At 57.3% G+C, this 20991-nt stretch overlaps 1 protein-coding gene across 2 annotated transcripts in view; it reads left to right on the forward strand.

Moving 5' to 3' along the window:
• The first annotated feature begins 738 nt into the window (after positions 1-738).
• LOC146019716 (uncharacterized) overlaps positions 739-20991 on the forward strand; it is a 61034-nt gene continuing 40781 nt past the window's right edge. The window contains exons 1-5 of one of the 2 annotated variants that reach the window (XM_083152213.1): positions 739-1067; positions 1107-3959; positions 5654-5753; positions 18933-19040; positions 19676-19782. In XM_083152213.1, coding sequence (XP_083008339.1) covers positions 844-1067; positions 1107-3959; positions 5654-5753; positions 18933-19040; positions 19676-19782 — 3392 coding nt within the window. In that variant the 5' untranslated portion in view covers positions 739-843. Of the gene's footprint in view, positions 3960-5653; positions 5754-18932; positions 19041-19675; positions 19783-20991 lie in introns of both variants that reach the window. The other variant, XM_083152212.1, reaches the window with a different exon arrangement.

Raw genomic sequence — 20991 nt, forward strand, 5'->3', positions numbered from 1 at the left:
GGTACCGGGGAGATTTTGGGGTACAGGAGTTAGTGAGGGGAATAGGAGTTACAGGGGAGATATTGGGGTACAGGTAGTCAGTAAAAAGGGGGTGCAGGGGAGATATTGGGGTACAGGAGACATTGAGGCACAAGAGTCAGTGATATGAATAGGGGTTAAAGGGAGATATTTGGGTTCAGGAGTTAGTGAGGCGAACCGGCGTTACAGGGGAGATATTGGGGTACAGGTGCCAGTAAGGGGAATAGGAGGTACAGAGGAGATATTGGGGTACACTACAGGAAACGACGAGGGGAATAGGGGACACAGGGGAGATATTGAGGCAGAGTAGTCAGTGAGGGGTACAGAACCACTACTAGAGTACTGGCGTGAGGGACCCTGGCCTGCACATATATATCAGGCGCAGCCGCCATGTTTGATTGCTCATTTGTTCACTTTTTTTCCTGTAAATAAAGATATTGTTAAAATTCTCTTGACATTTGCCGTTATGTTCCGCCCCCTACCCTTGATTGGCCAGTGTCGATCAGGCTCCAGTACTTGATTGGCTGAGGCTCCACCCTTTGGTGCATCTTACTTCCTGTTCCCTGTTCCGGCCCCTCCCTACTACGCACGGTACGTTCCTGGCGTCTGATTGGACGGCTGCAGCTGGGATTCATCAATCGCTGGCCGCGTCTCATCTCAGACGCTGGCCGCTGGAGCGTTGTGTCCTGTGATTGGCTCAGATTAAGACTACGCCCTTTTCCTACTCTCAGTAATCCTGTCTCTCATTGGTCGGTTCTGTCCCCTGTCAGTCCGGGCCGGTGCGCCCCTCAGCCGCCGGCCCGTTCATTACACCAACGCCCCGACATGGAGCCGCCACCCGGACCCTGCTCCTCCCCCCCGGGGCCCAGGCCCGTGCCTCCACCCCGCAGGGGCTCCGAAGACCGCCGGCCTCTGAGTCCTGTCAGGAGAGTTCCCTGGGATGGGAAACCCGGGACCCCCGAGCGGAGCACGGTCACCCAGAGGGTGCTCATAGTCCTACAGAGCCGAGAGAGCACCTCAGTGCCTGGCCAGGCAGCGTCTCAGAGTGCCTCAGTAGCTAGCAGGGGGGAGGCACCATCACACACCGCCTCAGTAGCTAGCAGGGGGGAGGCACCATCACCCACTGGCTTAGTAACCAACAGGAGGGAGGCACCGTCACACACTGCCTCAGTGCCCGGCCAGGAGGAGGCACCGTCACACAATGCCCCTGTGCCCAGCCGGAGGGAGGCATCACATAGCACCCCTGTGCCCAGCATTAGGGAGTCACCGTCACACAGCACCTCAGAACGCAGCCGGGGGGAGGCACCATCATACAGCGCCTCAGTGCCCACCCAGGGGGAGGAACCATCACACAATGCCTCAGTGCCCAGCCGGGGGGAGGCACCATCAAACAATAATGCCTCGGTGCCCAGCCGGAGGGAGGCACCATCCCACAGCGCTTCAGTGCCTGGTCGAGGGAAGGCACCATCCCACAGCGCCTCTGTGCCCAGCCAAAGTGAGGCACCGTTACACAGCGTCACAATGCTTAGCCGAGGTGAAATACCATCACACAATGCCTCAGTGCCCAGCCGGGGGGAGGCACCATCCCACAGCGCTTCAGTGCCTGGTCGAGGGAAGGCACCATCCCACAGCGCCTCTGTGCCCAGCCAAAGTGAGGCACCGTTACACAGCGTCACAATGCTTAGCCGAGGTGAGATACCATCACACATCGCTTCAGTACCAAGTGGGGGGACTGCACCATCACAGAACACCATAATAGCAGACCTGGGAGAGCCACCCACAGGGGTCTCCTCAATCCAAAACCCAGAGACTTCACTCGCAGGCGTTGCCTCAATACCAGGCCAGGGGCCGTCTGACATACATACTGTAATAGCAGAGTCATCGACCCAGGAATCACTGCTGCAATCCCACAGTATATTACCACAGGAAGCCATGATACATAGCCTAAGGATCACATCACCTCAGACATCTGTAAGACAGTCTTCAGTAATGTCACTGGAAGATACAGTGGTACGTTGGCAAACTATACAGGACTCCACCGCACACATCCAACTGTCACAACAAGGCTCAGCATCTGCAGAAACACAACAAAGCTCTGCTCCACAATATATTCTATCTACACATAGCACTGCCTCTGTATATGTGCCAGATTCATCTCTTACAGAGGGGAACGTGCAGAGCACTACCACACTCCCACCAGAGGGGAACGTGCAGAGCACTACCACACTCCCACCAGAGGGGAACGTGCAGAGCACTACCACACTCCCACCAGAGGGGAACGTGCAGAGCACTACCACACTCCCACCAGAGGGGAACGTGCAGAGCGCTACCACACTCCCACCAGAGGGGAACGTGCAGATCGCTACCACACTCCCACCAGAGGGGAACGTACAGAGCGCTACCACACTCCCACCAGAGGGGAAGGTGCAGAGCGCTACCACACTCCCACCAGAGGGGAACGTACAGAGCGCTACCACACTCCCACCAGAGGGGAACGTGCAGAGTGCTACCACACTCCCACCAGAGGGGAACGTACAGAGCGCTACCACACTCCCACCAGAGGGTAACATGCAGAGCGCTACCACACTCCCACCAGAGGGGAACGTACAGAGCGCTACCACACTCCCACCAGAGGGGAACGTGCAGAGCACTACCACACTTCCACCAGAGGGGAACGTGCAGAGCACTACCACACTTCCACCAGAGGGGAACGTGCAGAGCACTACCACACTCCCATCTGAAGGAATCGTGCAGAGCGCTACCACACTCCCATCTGAAGGAATCGTGAAGAGCGCTACCACACTCCCATCTGAGGGAATCACGCAGAGTGCTACCACTCTCCCATCTGAGGGAATCACGCAGAGCGCTACCACTCTCCCATCTGAGGGAATCACGCAGAGCGCTACCCCTCTCCCATCTGAGGGAATCACGCAGAGCGCTACCACTCTCCCATCTGAGGGAATCACGCAGAGCGCTACCACTCTCCCATCTGAGGGAATCACGCAGAGCGCTACCACTCTCCCATCTGAGGGAATCACGCAGAGCGCTACCACTCTCCCATCTGAGGGAATCACGAAGAGCGCTACCACTCTCCCATCTGAAGGAATCGCGAAGAGCGCTACCACTCTCCCATCTGAGGGAATCACGAAGAGCGCTACCACTCTCCCATCTGAAGGAATCGTGAAGATCGCTACCACTCTCCCATCTGAAGGAATCGTGCAGAGCGCTACCACTCTCCCATCTGAAGGAATCGTGCAGAGCGCTACCACTCTCCCATCTGAAGGAATCGTGCAGAGCGCTACCACTCTCCCATCTGAGGGCATCGTGCAGTGCGCTACCACTCTCCCATCTGAAGGAATCGTGCAGAGCGCTACCACTCTCCCATCTGAAGGAATTTCGCAGAACAGTAAAACATTTCCCCCAGACATTGTTATGCAGCATGTTCCAGGTCTCCAGCCAGGTGACCTCCCCCAGCACACGCAGGAAGTGGATAAGTCCAGCACACGTAATGTTCCACAGAACGAGCTGCATTCTACATCTCATACATCCAACCATCCCACACAATCACCTCATGGAGAGGTGTCGCTTTCACCAAATCGTGCTCATGACTCTTTTAGTCCCCAGAGGAACATGTCCTCGAAACCCCCACTCCCTATTCCACCCAGATCTATCCTGTACCCTGGCCCTCCACCTCCTCCTCGTGAGCAGGAGACCTCCCTTAGCCATGAAACAGCCTCTCTGTCCAGCTACAGGTCCAAGGTTCCAGCTCCAGACACACTCAGCTACCTGGACTCTGTCAGTCTGATGTCTGGTACGCTGGAGTCTCTCACCATGCTGGATGATGCCAGCTCCCTCGGCTCTGACTCTGAGATTAATGGCATCCCATATAGGAAGACTGACAAATATGGATTCCTGGGAGGAAATCAGTTTAGTGGCAACGGGTCAGTGACTACAATTTGGCAGCATTTACATTGTCGTCTTGTGTTCTGATACATGTTGGAGTCTGAGGAACTGGGTGACACTGAAGGACTGTATATGACTCAGGGTCTGACGCTGAGGGACCTTACCGGATGTGGGGGGGGGGCTGACGCTGATGGACCTTACCTGATGTAGGGGGGGGCTGACGCTGAGGGACCTTACCTGATGTGGGGGGGGCTGATGCTGAGGGACCTTACCTGATGTGGGGGGGCTGACGCTGAGGGACCTTACCTGATGTGGGGGCGCTGACGCTGAGGGACCTTACCTGATGTGGGGGCGCTGACGCTGAGGGACCTTACCTGATGTGGGGGGCTGACGCTGAGGGACCTTACCTGATGTGGGGGGGGCTGACGCTGATGGACCTTACCTGATGTAGGGGGGGGGCTGACGCTGAGGGACCTTACCTGATGTGGGGGGGGCTGATGCTGAGGGACCTTACCTGATGTGGGGGGGGCTGACGCTGAGGGACCTTACCTGATGTGGGGGGGCTGACGCTGAGGGACCTTACCTGATGTGGGGGGGGCTGATGCTGAGGGACCTTACCTGATGTAGGGGGGGGCTGACGCTGAGGGACCTTACCTGATGTGGGGGGGCTGACACTGAGGGACCGTACCTGACGCAGGGGCTGATGCTCTGTACCTGACGCGCGTGGGGGGGCTGGCGCTGAGGGACCGTACTTCGTGGGGGGGGGGGGGCTGACGCTGAGGGACCGTACCTGACACGCGCGGGGGGGCTGATGCTGAGGGACTGTACCTAACGCGCGCGGGGGGGGCTGATGCTGAGGGACTGTACCTAACGCGCGCGGGGGGGGGGGGGGGGGGGCTGATGCTGAGGGACTGTACCTAACGCGCGCGGGGGGGCTGATGCTGAGGGACCGTACCTGACACTGACGCTGATGGACCTTACCTGATGTGGGGGGGCTGACGCTGAGGGACCGTACCTTTTGCAGGGGCTGATACTGAGGGAACATACCTGACCCAGAGGGACCATGCCTGATACAGGGGACTAACGCAGAGGGACCGTATCTGACACTGGGGACTGACGCAGAGGGACCGTACCTGACGCAGAGGGACCGAAGCAGACGGACCGTACCTGATGCAGATGGGCCGTACCTGATGCAGGGGCTGATGCTGAGGGACCGTACCTGATGCTGAGGGACTGTAGCTGATGTAGGGAGGGGCTGATGCTGATGGACTGTACCCGGGGGGGCTGACACTGAGGGACCGTATTTGATGCGTGAGCTGATGCTAAGAGGGCTAACTCTGAGGGACCGCACCTGACACGGGGGGGGGGGGGGGGGGGCGATGCTGAAGGACCGTACCCAATGCGGGGGCTGACCCTGAGGGACCGTACCCGAAGTGGGGGGGGGGGGGTAGAAATGAAGAAGAGTGCTGTAGATGAGGGACTGTATCTGACGCGCTGGGGGGGCTGATGCTGAGGGACTGTACCCGACACAGGGGATGGCTGACGCTGGGGCCTGTACTGGACTCTGATGCTGAGGGAATGTACGCGCGCGGCTGACACTGGGGGACCGTACCAGAATCGGGGACTGATGCTGAGGCAGGGGCTAACTCTGAGGGACCGTACCTGACATGGGGGCTGACGCTGAGGGGCTCATGGTAACTGGACTGTCCTATTTTATCATTGTTTCCTGCAGTGAGGGCACAATCCCTCTGGAAATTGCCCGTCAGAGAGAGCTGAAGTGGTTGGATATGTTCAGCCATTGGGATAAGTGGCTGACTCGGCGATTTCAGAAGGTGAGCGCAGCATCAGTATTGGGGGCGTGCTTGGAGAAGGTTCACAGGGGGGTGCCTCCCCCTGCTCTGTCTCCCCTGTGCCTCCCCCTGCTGTGCCTCCCCCTGCTCTGTCTCCCCTGTGCCTCCCCCTGCTGTGCTTCCCCGTGCTCGGTCTCCCCTGTGCCTCCCCCTGCTGTGCTTCCCCGTGCTCGGTCTCCCCTGTGCCTCCCCCTGCTCGGTCTCCCCAGTGCCTCCCCCTGCTCTGTCTCCCCTGTGCCCCCCCTGTGCCTCCCCCTGTGCCTCCCCCTGCTCTGTCTCCCCTGTGCCTCCCCCTGCTCTGTCTCCCCTGTGCCTCCCCCTGCTGTGCCTCCCCCTGCTCTGTCTCCCCTGTGCCTCCCCCTGCTGTGCTTCCCCGTGCTCGGTCTCCCCTGTGCCTCCCCCTGCTCTGTCTCCCCTGTGCCTCCCCCTGCTCTGTCTCCCCCGTCTCCCCTGTGCCTCCCCCTGCTCTGTCTCCCCCTGCTCTGTCTCCCCCTGTGCCTCCCCCTGCTCTGTCTCCCCCTGCTCTGTCTCCCCCTGCTCTGTCTCCCCTGTGCCTCCCCCTGCTCTGTCTCCCTTGTGCCTCCCCCTGCTCTGTATCCCCTATGCATCCCCCTGCTCTGCCTCCCCTGCTCTGTCTCCCCTGTGCCTCCCCCTGCTCTGTCTCCCTTGTGCCTCCCCCTGCTCTGTCTCCCCTATGCATCCCCCTGCTCTGTCTCCCCTGCTCTGTCTCCCCTGTGCCTCCCACTGCTCTGTCTCCCCTGTGCCTCCCACTGCTCTGTCTCCCCTGTGCCTCCCCCTGCTCTGTCTCCCCTGTGCCTTCCCCTGCTCTGTCTCCCCAGTGCCTCCCCCTGCTCTGCCTCCCCCTGCTCTGCCTCCCCCTGCTCTGCCTCCCCCTGCTCTGCCTCCCCCTGCTCTGTCTCCCCTGTGCCTCCCCCTGCTCTGTCTCCCTTGTGCCTCCCCCTGCTCTGTCTCCCCTATGCATCCCCCTGCTCTGCCTCCCCTGCTCTGTCTCCCCTGTGCCTCCCCCTGCTCTGTCTCCCCTGTGCCTCCCCCTGCTCTGTCTCCCCTGTGCCTCCCCCTGCTCTGTCTCCCCTGTGCCTCCCCCTGCTCTGTCTCCCCTGTGCCTCCCCCTGCTCTGTCTCCCCTGTGCCTCCCCCTGCTCTGTCTCCCCTGTGCCTCCCCCTGCTCTGTCTCCCCTGTGCCTCCCCCTGCTCTGTCTCCCCTGTGCCTCCCCCTGCTCTGTCTCCCCTGTGCCTCCCCCTGCTCTGTCTCCCCTGTGCCTCCCCCTGCTCTGTCTCCCCTGTGCCTCCCCCTGCTCTGTCTTCCCCTGCTCTGTCTCCCCCTGCTCTGTCTTCCCCTGCTCTGTCTCCCCCTGCTCTGTCTTCCCCTGCTCTGTCTTCCCCTGCTCTGTCTTCCCCTGCTCTGTCTCCCCCTGCTCTGTCTCCCCCTGCTCTGTCTCCCCCTGCTCTGTCTTCCCCTGCTCTGTCTCCCCCTGCTCTGTCTCCCCCTGCTCTGTCTCCCCCTGCTCTGTCTCCCCCTGCTCTGTCTCCCCCTGCTCTGTCTCCCCCTGCTCTGTCTCCCCCTGCTCTGTCTCCCCCTGCTCTGTCTCCCCCTGCTCTGTCTCCCCCTGCTCTGTCTCCCCCTGCTCTGTCTCCCCCTGCTCTGTCTTCCCCTGCTCTGTCTCCCCCTGCTCTGTCTCCCCCTGCTCTGTCTTCCCCTGCTCTGTCTCCCCCTGCTCTGTCTCCCCTGTGCCTCCCACTGCTTTGCATCCCCCTGCTCTGTCTCCCCTGTGCCTCCCCCTGCTCTGCCTCCCCCTGCTCTGTCTCCTCTGTGCCTCCCCCTGCTCTGTCTCCCCTGTGCCTCCACTGTGTTGCATTTCCTTTTTTCTGTCTCGAGTCCATAGGAGACACAGGGCTTACGCTGGCCTCCGGGAACTGGGCTCCTCCCCTCCTATACCCCGCCCCCGCCTCAGGCCACCAGTTTTTCGTTTGGTGCGGCAGGAGCAGCACCGTTGAAACGGGGGGCTGCCTTTGGCAGCCCGTTTTTATTTTTTATTTTAACTAGGGCAGGCAGCGCTGGGCGTCTTGTGAGACGCCCGCGCTGCCGCCCCAACGACTCCCAGCGCTGGCGGCCGCAGCACCACGACTGTGTGAGTGACCTCGGCCGGGATCCTCCGCAGCGGGACCCACAGCCGCAAGCCGGAAGCTGGGAGCAGGTAAGAGGCGCTAGGCGCCTATCGCGGCTTACAGCTCCGGCGGCTGGGGACCGCTGGACTGTGCTGATCGGGCGGGGACCGGGTCGCTCGTTCCCCCGCTAGACCACCAGGGTATCAGGCAACGGAGCGCAGCACAGGCAGCGGTCAATCCCTAGATGGATCCCCGCTATTTGCCTGATGCTGCGGGCGGCCATTTTCCCTGGGGGCTTCAGTATCAGCAGGGGGAGGCAGACTCACTCCGTTAGCCCCTCCCCCGGGTCTGCTGGCGCCTTCTCTGCAGAGTTCCCGCCGCAGGCTTTCCTCCGCCCTCTCCCTCCCTGCACAGGACGCGGAGCAGCCATCTTTGCCTCAGCCGCGCTGCCTGCTGCACCTCCGGAGACGCTGGGCTATCCCCTGTATACCTCTCCTCCACAGGTCAGGCTATACAAGCTTCCTCCTGCCAGCCTTGGGGCTTTGGTCAGTGAGAGGTGCTGCATTTATTATTTTTCTGTGCATTGTATGCTCTGCTGTGTATAAGTGCTGTGTGTAAGTGCTGTAACCTTACACCCCCTGTGCTGCAGCGCCCACTTCAGCCACTTCTCACACCTTATAGGGTTGTGGAGATTGTAGTGTGCCTCAGGTTAACATGTCCAGAAAGGCACCTAAGGAGGGGGGAGCTCCTTTGCTGCGCACTTGCACTTCCTGTGCTGCAGGCTTGTCAACACATGACGAAGTGTTTGATGGCCTTTGCGCATGCTGTCATAGGCTTCAGCAGCAGCCTTCAGCCGCCTCATCTATTACTGAGCCGGCTTGGGCTTCGTCCCTCACCCAGGTCATGTCGCAGCTGGTGGACCGCCTTACGTCTGCTCCTCCTGCGCAGCCTGCTCCGCAGGCGGCTCCTTTCGCTTCAGCCCAGAGTGCTTTACCCCCCATGTTGGAGCCTCCCTGGGTTAGCTCCCTAACGGCCTCGGTTCAGGGGTTACAACAAATGTTGTCCAAACAACCGGCTAAGCGCCCAGCATTGCTCAGGGACGACCCTCCTCAGCTTTTAGGGGACACTGACACAGACTCTGATCAGGGGGATACGGGTTATAACCCTCCCGACGCTGACCCTGCTACAGATCCCCAGGACCCCCAGGACCCCCCTCCTCCTGACATAGATGTGGAGGCCCTTGTTAAGGCTGTCAGAGAAACTTTTGACTTGGCAGAGGATGAAGTCCCGGTGTCTAAGGGCCCGGTCTTTAAACGTAAAAAGAAGGTTTCCTCCTTCTTCCCTAGATCCGATCAACTGGAGGATATCTTGGAGGAAGCATGGACTACCCCTAATCGTAAATTTCAGCTCCCCAAAAGATTTCCCACTCTTTATCCCCTCCCCCCGGGGGACAGAGTTAAATGGGAAAGTCCGCCTCCAGTGGATGCCCATGTGGCACGCTTGGTAAGAGCTTCTACTTTGCCCATTCCTAACACCGCTTCTTTGAAGGACCCCACCGACAGGAAGCTAGAAAATTTCCTAAAGGTCATTTATTCACATGCAGGGGCTGTCGCTAGACCGGCCTTGTCCTCAGCATGGGTCGCTAGGGCGCTTTCAGAATGGGCAGACTCCCTCGTCAGGGGCCTATCTGAGGGTACACCCCGGGAGGAACTCTTACCTTTAGCAGGCAGGGTCCAACAGGCTGCAGCTTATTTAGGAGAAGCTGCCCTAGATGCGGGAGTTCTCGCTTCCAAGGTCTCGGCTTCCGCCATTGCAGCAAGACGGGCTTTATGGCTCCGTTCCTGGCGGGCGGATGCTGACTCCAAAAGGGCTTTGGAGGCTTTGCCGTTCACTGGGACTATCCTCTTTGGCCCAGAACTGGACAAAATAGTGGCTACAGTAGCGGCTTCAAAGACTGCCTTCCTGCCATCTACAGCGGCTCCGCGACCTCGTGCTACTTCCTTTCGGGCCTTTCGACCTCAGGGCAGGGCACGGGGTCAGCCATTTCCAAGATCACAGTCTCATACTTCCAGACCGCCTAAACAGCGAGGACGTCAGGCCTGGTCTACCCGTCGCCCCGAGCCCAAGCAGCCAGACAAGCCGTCTGCCTGACGGGGCGGACCTCCACCTGGGGGACCCCAGGGTGGGAGGTCGTCTGCTGAGATTTTCCACCGCATGGCTGGACACAACAACAGACGGTTGGGTCTGCGATGTCGTCACGCGAGGTTATGCTCTCACGTTTCGCCATCGCCCTCCCTCTCAATTCTTTTCCATCAGTCTACCAAGGGATCCCATCAAGGCAAGTGCCCTCAGGGACTCCGTTCAGTCCCTTCTTCGAACTGGGGTCATTGTACAGGTTCCCCCATCGCAACGGGGTCTAGGATTCTATGCCAGCCTGTTCTTGGTTCGGAAGCCCAGCGGGGCCTATCGACCAATACTGAACCTGAAATCTCTCAATCGGTTCCTCCGGGTTCCGAAGTTCCGGATGGAATCCTTACGCTCCATCATACTGGCCTTGGAACCGGGAGATTTTCTGGCATCCCTGGATATCCAGGATGCCTACCTTCATGTCCCCATTCGCCAAAATCACCAGCGGTACCTGCGCTTTGCTCTACTGGGCGAGCACTTTCAGTTTTGTGCGCTGCCCTTTGGTCTCTCAACTGCCCCTCGTGTATTCACGAAAATCATGGCAGTCATGGCAGGACATCTCAGACGTCAGGGGGTCAGAATTCTCCCTTATTTAGACGACCTTCTGCTGCTGGCTCAGTCTCCGGAGGAACTCCAGGTTCACATCCACAGGACAGTGACCCTTCTACAAAGTCACGGTTGGATTATCAGTTGGTCAAAATCTGCTATCCTTCCATCTCAACGGATGGTCCATCTAGGAGCCCTCCTGGATTCCAGACTTCAGAGGGTTTTCCTACCAGAGGACAGGCTTCAGACACTCCAGTCCAGGATTCGAGATCTTCTCAGACACCGGTCGGTTTCCATTCATGCCTGCATGCGGGTCTTGGGCTCGATGGTTTTCACCTTCGAGATGGTGGAATATGCCCAATTCCACTCCCGCCCGCTGCAGTGGGAGCTTCTGACCCAGTGGAACGGGTCACACCATCTCATCAGGGCGCAGAGGATTGTCCTCTCCCAGGAGCTACGTCTGTCCCTCACGTGGTGGCTCCTCTCCCGAAACCTACAGAGGGGACGCCCCTTTTGGATCCAGGACTGGGTACTTCTTACGACAGACGCCAGTCTGAGTGGATGGGGGGCAGTCACCTGTCAGAGATCCTTCCAGGGGTTGTGGACGGCAAGGGAGAGCCAGCTCTCCATCAACTGCCTGGAACTAAGGGCGGTATACCGAGCCCTATGTCTAGCCCTCCCGTTGCTGCGGGGTCACCCTGTTCAGGTCCAGTCGGACAATGCTACGGCTGTAGCATACATCAATCACCAGGGAGGAACTCGCAGCCGGGGGGCCATGGCAGAGACCAGGTGCATCTTCCAGTGGGCGGAGAAACACATCCCGGCCATATCGGCAGTATTCATACCGGGGGTACTGAATTGGGAGGCGGACTTTCTGAGCCGCCAGACCCTCCACTCCGGGGAGTGGTCTCTTCATCAAGACGTGTTCGACCTGCTCGTGGACAGATGGGGAGCTCCGGAAGTGGACTTGATGGCCACTCGTCACAACCGCAAGGTCCAGAGGTACGGGTCTCGCACCAGAGATCCAGGCGCCTGTCTCACAGACGCTCTATCGGCACCTTGGCCATTTCATCTAATGTATGTGTTCCCCCCGATATCTCTCCTTCCCAGGGTCCTTCGCAAATTCAAGGCCGAAGGAGGAAGCTTGATCCTCGTCGCTCCAGATTGGCCCAGGAGGCCCTGGTACGCGGATCTCCTGGGGATGGCAATGGACCTACCATTCCATCTTCCTCTACGACCAGATCTCATCAGTCAGGGTCCTTGCCTGCACCCGGATCTGCCCCGCCTCCGTTTGACGGGGTGGCTCTTGAAACGTCCCTCTTGCGGGCAAAGGGTTTTTCCTCAGGAGTAATCCGGACTATGCTTCAAGCACGTAAGCCGTCTTCAGCAGGTGCTTATTATAGGATCTGGAGAGCCTTCTTTGCTTGGTGTGCGACAAGGGGGCTGGATTCCAGCCGTTTTAGGCTATCTAGAATATTATCTTTCCTGCAGACGGGCTTGGAAGCTGGTTTACGTCTTTCTTCTCTAAAAGTGCAGATCTCTGCGTTGTCTGTCCTGTTTCAGAGAAGACTGGCGCTACTACCGGATGTTCGTACCTTCCTGCAGGGGGTTATCCGAATACAGCCTCCGTTTGTCCCTCCGGTGGCCCCGTGGGACCTCTCCCTGGTTCTCCAGGCTCTACAGTCTCCTCCATTCGAACCGTTGCGTTCGATTGATCTTCCATGGCTCACTTGGAAAACTATTTTCCTGCTAGCTATTGCTTCGGCTCGACGAGTGTCCGACTTGTCGGCCCTGTCGTGGCGTTCCCCTTATCTTGTCTTCCATCCAGACAGGGCAGTTCTTCGAACTCGCCCCTCTCATTTGCCTAAGGTTGTCTCGAGGTTCCACATCAACCAGGAGATTGTGGTCCCTGCCTTCAGGTCTTCTGAGCAATCGGCCTCAGAATCTTCTTTGGATGTGGTTCGCGCACTTCGCATCTATGTAAAGCGTACGAAGTCAGTTCGTAAATCAGATGCTCTCTTTGTCCTTTACGCTGCTCACAAGCGAGGTTGGCCGGCGTCTAAACAGACGTTGGCTCGGTGGATCAGATCCACCATCCGCCAGGCCTATAGGGACTCTGACCTTCCGGTCCCTGATGGGATTCGGGCTCACTCCACGAGGTCGGTTAGTGCTTCTTGGGCTGTCCGCGGTGGGGCTACTGCGGAGCAGCTGTGTAGGGCGGCTACTTGGTCGTCCCCCAGTACCTTTTTGCGCTTTTACGCGTTTGACTCTTGCTTCCTGTGTCTCCTATGGACTCGAGACAGAAAAGGAGATTTCTCTATCATCCGGCAGGGGACACTGGCGTTCACGCTGGGTAATAGAGGTGGATGGCTGGGAACTGGCACACTGTAACTTTAAACAGCTGGCTCCTCCCCTCTAGTACCCACAATCCCCAGTTAGAAAAATTGTGCTCGGGAGCTGGCCACGCAGGAGATCTCTCCTGTATTTGCATCTCTTTTGGGCATTTTTTTCTGACATTCCCTGCTAGGGAAGTTATCTCAGTTCTGAGTGTTTGTTCCCTGTAAGGGAGCTTGGCGCGCTGGTTTAACCAGCACTGTCTGTCAGGGTCTCTACTAAAAGACGCCTGCCAGCCTATCCTGTGTTCCTGCGGTCCCCCACCAAAGGGACCGTCAGACACCGTTTCTGCCTGCCTGTGACGCCGGGAGCCCCAAGGACAGAGTCACCAACAGTGAGTACCCTTTCAGCGGGGCGGGCTGTTTGTGTTTCGCACAGCGCGCCGCGTGTTAACCCGCTGTCGCGTCTCCCAGCAGGTGCAGAGGGGTTAAAACCTTGCTGGCTGGGAGGCTCAGCGTAGCGGGGGGATAGCGGTATACCGCTGTGGGAGACTGCTCAGACGCGGTACCGCACGCGGCGGGCGCCATTTTAAATGTAATGCCGCGGTGAGGGGGACTTGGCAGTGCTTAGTTTTCAAATGTGGGAATATCGCTGTGTTTAGCTATATTCTGAGGCATTGTTCTGCTTGTCACCTCTCTCCTGCTTAGGTGTACAAGACAGTGGGACGTTAACCCTTGTATCCCCTCTGGTGGCTTTATAGCTTTGTGTAGGGGGGAAGGTTTGGGTTGCTATCAAGGGGGGCTTAGTCTTCCCTCTGGTGCCTACAGTCCCTGGGTCCTTACACCCATCCTGTCTTTTGTGTGTGTGAGGTGTGTGTAAGTGCTTTGAAAACATGACTGGCAAGGCATCCACTAAGGCTGCGCAGAAAGCCTTCATATGCATCGTTTGTGGTGTAAAGTTTTCACAGTCCTCTGCTGAGGGGAAAGCTACTACTTGTGAAACTTGCAGGGGTTTATCACAGGGTCCTTCTGAGGTCTCTGTTGCTCCTCCTGCATGGGCTTCCACATTAGTGGGGGCCATGTCTCAGCTTTCCTCTGAACTGGCTGAATCCAGAGTGGCTCAGCCAGCCTGGGTTTCTTCTTTAACTAGATCCATGGATTCTTTTGTGTCATCTATGTCTGTTCCTTCTCTACAGCAGAGGCGGCCAAAACGGCCGTTGCTTCTGCAGGACTCGGATGATTCCGCGGAGGAACAGGAGTTTCTAGCAGACGACATGGATCCGGACCAGGATGATGATCAGGTCCAGCCTGCAGCTGAGCCAGAACAGGCCCCGGCAGGGGTGGAGGCGCTTATAGTTGCTGTTAAGCGGGTCCTTAACTTCCCGGAGGAGCCGGAACCCGTGTCCCAGGATTTAGAGCTCTTTGAGGTACGTCCTAAGCAGCTGGTGGTTTTTCCTTTTCCTAAACAGGAACAACTTAATTCACCATGGCAAAACCCGGATAAACGTTTCCAGGTTCCGAAGAAATTTCTTTCCTTATACCCGTTTCAACCGTCTGCGCTCGCGCAGTGGGTGACACCTCCTCCTGTGGATGCCTCCTTTTCGAGGTTGTCCAAGAAGACTACCCTGCCGGTTCCGGGGGCCACGTCCTTAAAGGACCCTGCAGATAGGAAGCTGGAGAACACGCTGAAGGCCATCTATGTGGCAGCAGGAACCCAGTTGCGTCCAGCGGTGGTGTCAGCCTGGGTAAGTAAGGCCATTTCTAAATGGGCTGACCAGCTAGTCCAGGGTCTGGATGCGGGAGTTCCTCGCCAGGAGCTGAAGGTACTGGCGGAACATATCCGCGAGTCGGCAGATTTTCTCACAGACGCATCCAAGGACATCACTACGGTTGCTACCAGGGTTTCGGCCAACTCTATCGCCGCCAGAAGAGCCTTGTGGTTGCGGTCCTGGCAAGCGGATATGGAATCTAAGAAGGCGGTAGAAGCCTTGCCTTTTACTGGGGACATGTTGTTCGGCCCTGAGTTGGACAAATGGATCTCCCAGGCCACGGGAGGTAAGTCGGCCTTTCTGCCATCTGCCCCTCCTCCGGCGAGACGTCAGTACACGGGGCCCTCGTTCAATTCCTTTCGTCCACAGCAGTCCTTTCGCGGAAGGGGAAGAGGTTCGTCCTCTTCCTTTCGTGGGTCCCGTGGAAAGACAAGAGGTCAGCCTGCAGCCAGGGCCCAGTTGCCCAAGCCCCAGGAGAAGCCTGCAGCGTGACTATCCTCCAGCCATGCTGGGGGATTCCCAGGTTGGGGCCCGTCTTTTGGGATTTCGACAACAGTGGCTTGCCACCACGTCGGATCCTTGGGTCCGTCTGCTCATTTCGGACGGCTACAGGATTCAGTTTGCGGGTCCCCCACCTTCAAGATTTTTCACAACTGCTCTGCCTCGCGAGCAGGAGAAAAGAATACAGTTGCAGGGGGCTATGGAGAAGCTCCTGAAATCCAGAGTGATTATGCCGGTGCCGTTCGAGGAGAGGGAAAGAGGTTTTTACTCGAATCTATTCACGGTTCCCAAGCCAGATGGATCCGCGAGACCCATCTTAAACCTCAAGGCACTCAATTTGTACGTCCAGTACCATCCATTCAAGATGGAGTCTGTACACTCTGTCATAGCCTCTCTGGAGCCTCAGGAGTTCTTACTTTCCTTGGACATAAAGGATGCGTACCTCCACGTCCCTATATGGAGGCATCATCAATCTTTTCTCAGGTTCGCTGTTGGTCTGGAGCATTTTCAGTTCCGCGCCCTTCCGTTCGGGCTGTCCTCAGCCCCTCGAGTTTTTACGAAACTATTGTCAGTCCTGCTAGCCTGTCTGAGGCTTCAGGGCATCAATATTGTGCCGTACCTGGACGACCTTCTGATAAAGGCAACATCTCCGTCTCTTCTGCAGGAGCATGCTCACAAGACAATTCTGTTCCTGACGCAGCATGGGTGGATAATGAACTATCCAAAGTCATCGTTAGTGCCGTCCCAACGCCTACAATTCCTGGGTCTGTTGCTGGATACCAGAGCACAGAGAATATTCCTACCAGAGGACAAGATTGCTTCCATCCGGTTGTTGGTGCGTCAGATTCTACTCCACAAGAGAGTTCAGATCCTACTTTGCATTCGGCTGATAGGGAAGATGGTGGCAGCCTTTCCGGCGCTTCAGTTCGGGAGATTCCACTCTCGAACCCTTCAGTTGGACTTGCTTCGTCAATGGTCAGGTTCTCACCTGTTCATACATCGGAGGGTACAACTATCCAGTCGAGCAAGGTCATCACTGCTGTGGTGGCTACACAGACAGAATTTGACTCAGGGCCGGCGGTTCGCCATATGGGACTGGGTAGTTCTGACAACAGACGCAAGCCTCACAGGCTGGGGCGCAGTCATCCTGGATCGTCGACTGCAAGGTCTCTGGAATCAGTGGGAGACAAGTCTGCCCATAAACGTCCTGGAGCTCAGAGCGATTCACAATGCTCTACTGGCTGTTCCAGACATTGTTCAGGGCAAGACGGTCAAGGTCCAGTCGGACAACGCGACGGCTGTCGCGTACCTAAACAGACAAGGAGGCACCAAGAGCAGGGGCGCCATGAAGGAGGCCGCAAGGATCCTAGTCTGGGCGGAGAGACACGAGGTGATTCTGTCGGCAGTATACCTTCCAGGAGTCGACAATTGGGAGGCCGACTTTCTGAGCAGACAGAAGTTCCATCCGGGAGAGTGGTCTCTGCATCCCGACGTGTTTCAGGAGCTAGTCAGGAGATGGGGTCTACCTCAGATAGACCTCATGGCCTCCAGGCACAACCATCAACTTCCTCGTTATGTCTCACGAACAAGGGACGAGGGAGCTTGGGCAGTGGACGCTCTGGAGGTTCGGTGGCCCTTCAACTTCGTCTACCTGTTTCCTCCGATTCCACTTCTAGGAAGGATCCTCAAAAAGATAAGAAGGGAAGGGGTCCGAGCCGTGTTGATTGCCCCCTTCTGGCCCAGACGCACTTGGTTCGCCGAGATTCAGTCGCTACTCATAGACCAGCCTTGGACACTCCCGGACAGGCCGGATCTCCTTCTGCAGGGGCCTTTCCTGCACCCAGCGCTGAAGCCTCTCCGTTTGACGGCGTGGCTATTGAAGAAGACATCTTAAGGAAGAAGGGGATACCGGCGTCGGTAATTCCTACGATGATGGCGGCCCGTAAGCCGGTGTCTGCTAAGCATTATCACCGGATATGGCGGGCATATTCCACTTGGTGTTCCGCTCGGGGTTACCCGTTCAGGAGTTTCCATCTGCCTAGGTTACTTCGGTTCCTGCAGTCGGGGTTAGATTCAGGGCTTCGTCTAGCCTCCCTGAAGGTGCAGGTTTCCTCGCTGTCCATCCTGTTCCAGAAGAAGCTGGCCTCATTGTCAGAAATCAAGACGTTTTTACAAGGGGTGGCCAGAGTCCAGCCTCCCTTTGTCCCTCCTACACCACCGTGGGATCTACCTTTAGTTCTGCGTTTCCTACAGTCCGATGCTTTTGAGCCCTTGGAGCAGGTAGACTTAAAATTCTTGACCTGGAAAACTGTTATGTTATTGGCTCTGGCTTCGGCAAGGAGGGTCTCAGAGTTGGGTGCCCTGTCTTGTCGGGCACCTTTTCTTGTTTTTCATTCAGACAGGGCGGAGCTTCGTACAAGAGCATCTTTTCTGCCTAAGGTGGTTACTACGTTTCATGTGAATCAACCGATTGTCATCCCTGCCTTTACGGATTCCGACCCGCAGTCGGTTTCCCTTGATGTGGTCCGAGCCTTGCGACTTTATGTGTCTAGAACAGCGTCATTGAGGAAATCAGACGGCCTGTTTGTCTTGTACGACGCCCTTAAACGGGGTTGGCCGGCCTCTAAGCAGACCATAGCTCGATGGATCAAGCTCACTATTAGGCAGGCCTATTTGGCTGAGGGGAGGGCTCCGCCTCCCTCTATCACAGCTCATTCCACCCGTTCGGTGGGTACTTCGTGGGCGGCGCGTCGAGGCGCATCTTCAGCTCAACTATGTAGAGCGGCTACATGGTCGTCCTCTCACACCTTCATTAAGTTTTATAAGTTCGACACGTTCGCCTCTTCAGCGGCGGATTTTGGTCGGTTGGTCTTGCAGGCTCCTCCGAGTTCTCCCGCCCAAGGGGGAATCTTTGGAACCTCCCCAGCGTGAACGCCAGTGTCCCCTGCCGGATGATAGAGAAAAGAGGAATTTGGTACCTACCGGTAATTCCGTTTCTCTGAATCCGCAGGGGACACTGGCCTCCCTCCCTACTCTGGTCGCCTGCTGGTCATGTTCTCTGGTGTGTACAGTTCTTGTGGTCTGTATATATGTATATATGTATTGTATATATGTATTGTATATATGTCGTGAATAGTTTAATGGTAAGCCTGGTGTCCTTCCTCTCGTTCCAATTTTCCTAACTGGGGATTGTGGGTACTAGAGGGGAGGAGCCAGCTGTTTAAAGTTACAGTGTGCCAGTTCCCAGCCATCCACCTCTATTACCCAGCGTGAACGCCAGTGTCCCCTGCGGATTCAGAGAAACGGAATTACCGGTAGGTACCAAATTCCTCTTTTATGTTCTTACCTGTTAAATCCTTTTCTTCGAGATCCATAGGAGACACAGGGATCCCTCCCTGACGCGCCTGCTTTTATACTTTTCACTGCATTTTATAAATTTTTGCGGTTAGGTTAGGCCTGTTTTTGTGTGTGGCCTTGTATGTTGCATGTTTTCTTCCTTCTCTCTTTGCTCCTGCCTTGGGCTTGTTTACTTTAAAAAAACTGGTGGCCTGAGGCGGGGGCGGGGTATAGGAGGGGAGGAGCCCAGTTCCCGGAGGCCAGCGTAAGCCCTGTGTCTCCTATGGATCTCGAAGAAAAGGATTTAACAGGTAAGAACATAAATCTCCTTATCACTGTGCCTCCCCTCTTCTCATCCTGCAGGTAAAGCTGCGATGCAGGAAAGGGATCCCATCATCTCTGCGAGCCAGAGCCTGGCAGTATCTCTCCAGCAGTGATGAACTTCTGAGAAACAATATGGGCAAATTTGAGGTGAGAAGAAAACTGTCTTTGATATGCCAGTGCAGATACGTACAGTACATTGAAAGCTTCAGGGTCTGGGCCACCTAGTGCCGCTTCAGGGTCTGGGCCACCTAGTGCTGCTTCAGGGTCTGGGCCTCCTATTGCCACTTCAGGGACTGGGCCTCCCAGCGGCGGGGCGCTCCAGGGTCTGGGCCTCCCAGCGGCGGGCGCTCCAGGGTCTGGGCCTTCTAATGCCGCTTCAGGGTCTGGGCCTCCCAGCGGCGGGGCGCTCCAGGGTCTGGGCCTCCTAGTGCCGCTCCGGGGTCTGGGCCTCCCGACGGCGGGGCGCTCCGTGGTCTGGGCCTCCCGGCGGCGGGGCGCTCCGGGGTCTGGGCCTCCCGGGGTCTGGGCCTCCCGGCGGCGGGGCGCTCCGGGGTCTGGGCCTCCCGGCGGCGGGGCGCTCCGGGGTCTGGGCCTCCCGGCGGCGGGGCGCTCCGGGGTCTGGGCCTCCTAGCAGCACTCCCGGGTCTTGGCCTCCCAGCGGCGGGGTGCTCCAGGGTATGAGCGGTGCGATGCTCCAGGGTCTAGGCCTCCCGGCGGTGCGGTGCTCCCGGGGCTGAGCACAACAGCCTGGGGTATAACATACTATATGTCCCTGTTCTCAGGAGATGGAGAGGCAGCCAGGAGATCCCAAGTGGTTGGACGTAATAGAGAAAGATCTACACCGACAGTTTCCTTTCCATGAGATGTTTGCTGCACGTGGGGGACACGGGTGAGATGTGGGAGAACTGTGTGTGTGTGTACCAGCAAGCGGGGGAGATGTGGAAGAACTGTGTATATATGGGTGTAGAACACAGCTCAGCATGGCAGTATTGGGGTATACTTGAGTATATATGGGTGTGGAACACAGCCCAGCATGGCAGGAAGGGGGAGTATTGGGGTACACTGGAGTATATATGGGTGTAGAACGCAGCTCAGGGGGGAGTATTGGGGGTACAATGGGGTATATGTGGGTGTAGAACGAAGCTCAGCATGGCAGGGGGGGGGAGTATTGGGGGTACACTGGGAGTATATATGGGTGTAGAACACAGCTCAGCATGGTAGGGGGGTATTGGGGTACACTGGAGTAAATATGGGTGTAGAGCACAGCTCAGCATGCCGGGGGGGGGGGGAGTATTGGGGTACACTTGAGTATATATGGGTGTGGAACACAGCTCAGCATAGCAGGAAGGGGGAGTATTGGGGTACAATGGGGTATATGTGGGTGTAGAACACAGCTCAGCATGGCAGGGGGGGAGTATTGGGGGTACACTGGGAGTATATATGGGTGTAGAACACAGCTCAGCATGGCCGGGGGGAGTATTGGGGGTACACTGGAGTATATGTGGGTGTAGAGCACAGCTCAGCATGGCCGGGGGGAGTATTGGGGGTATACTGGAGTATATGTGGGTGTAGAACACAGCTCAGCATGGGCGGGGGGAGTATTGGGGTACATTTGAGGATATGTGGGTGTAGAACACAGCTCAGCATGGCAGGGGGGGGGGAGTATTGGGGTATACTGGAGTATATGTGGGTGTAGAACGCAGCTCATCATGGCTGGGGGGAGTATTGGGGTACACTGGAGTATATATGAGTGTAGAGCACAGCTCAGCATGGTAGGGGGGAGTATTGGGGTACACTGGAGTATATATGAGTGTAGAGCACAGCTCAGCATGGTAGGGGGGAAGTATTGGGGTACACTGGAGTATATATGGGTGTAGAACACAGCTCAGCATGGCCGGGGGGAGTATTGGGGGTACACTGGAGTATATGTGGGTGTAGAGCACAGCTCAGCATGGCCGGGGGGAGTATTGGGGTACATTGGAGTATATGTGGGTGTAGAACACAGCTCAGCATGGCAGGGGGGGGGAGTATTGGGGTACACTTGAGTATATGTGGGTGTAGAACACAGCTCAGCATGGCAGGGGGGGGGGAGTATTGG

The sequence above is a fragment of the Crinia signifera genome, chromosome 7, assembly GCF_055691185.1.
Source record: "Crinia signifera chromosome 7, ASM5569118v1, whole genome shotgun sequence".
Taxonomy (NCBI): domain Eukaryota; kingdom Metazoa; phylum Chordata; class Amphibia; order Anura; family Myobatrachidae; genus Crinia; species Crinia signifera.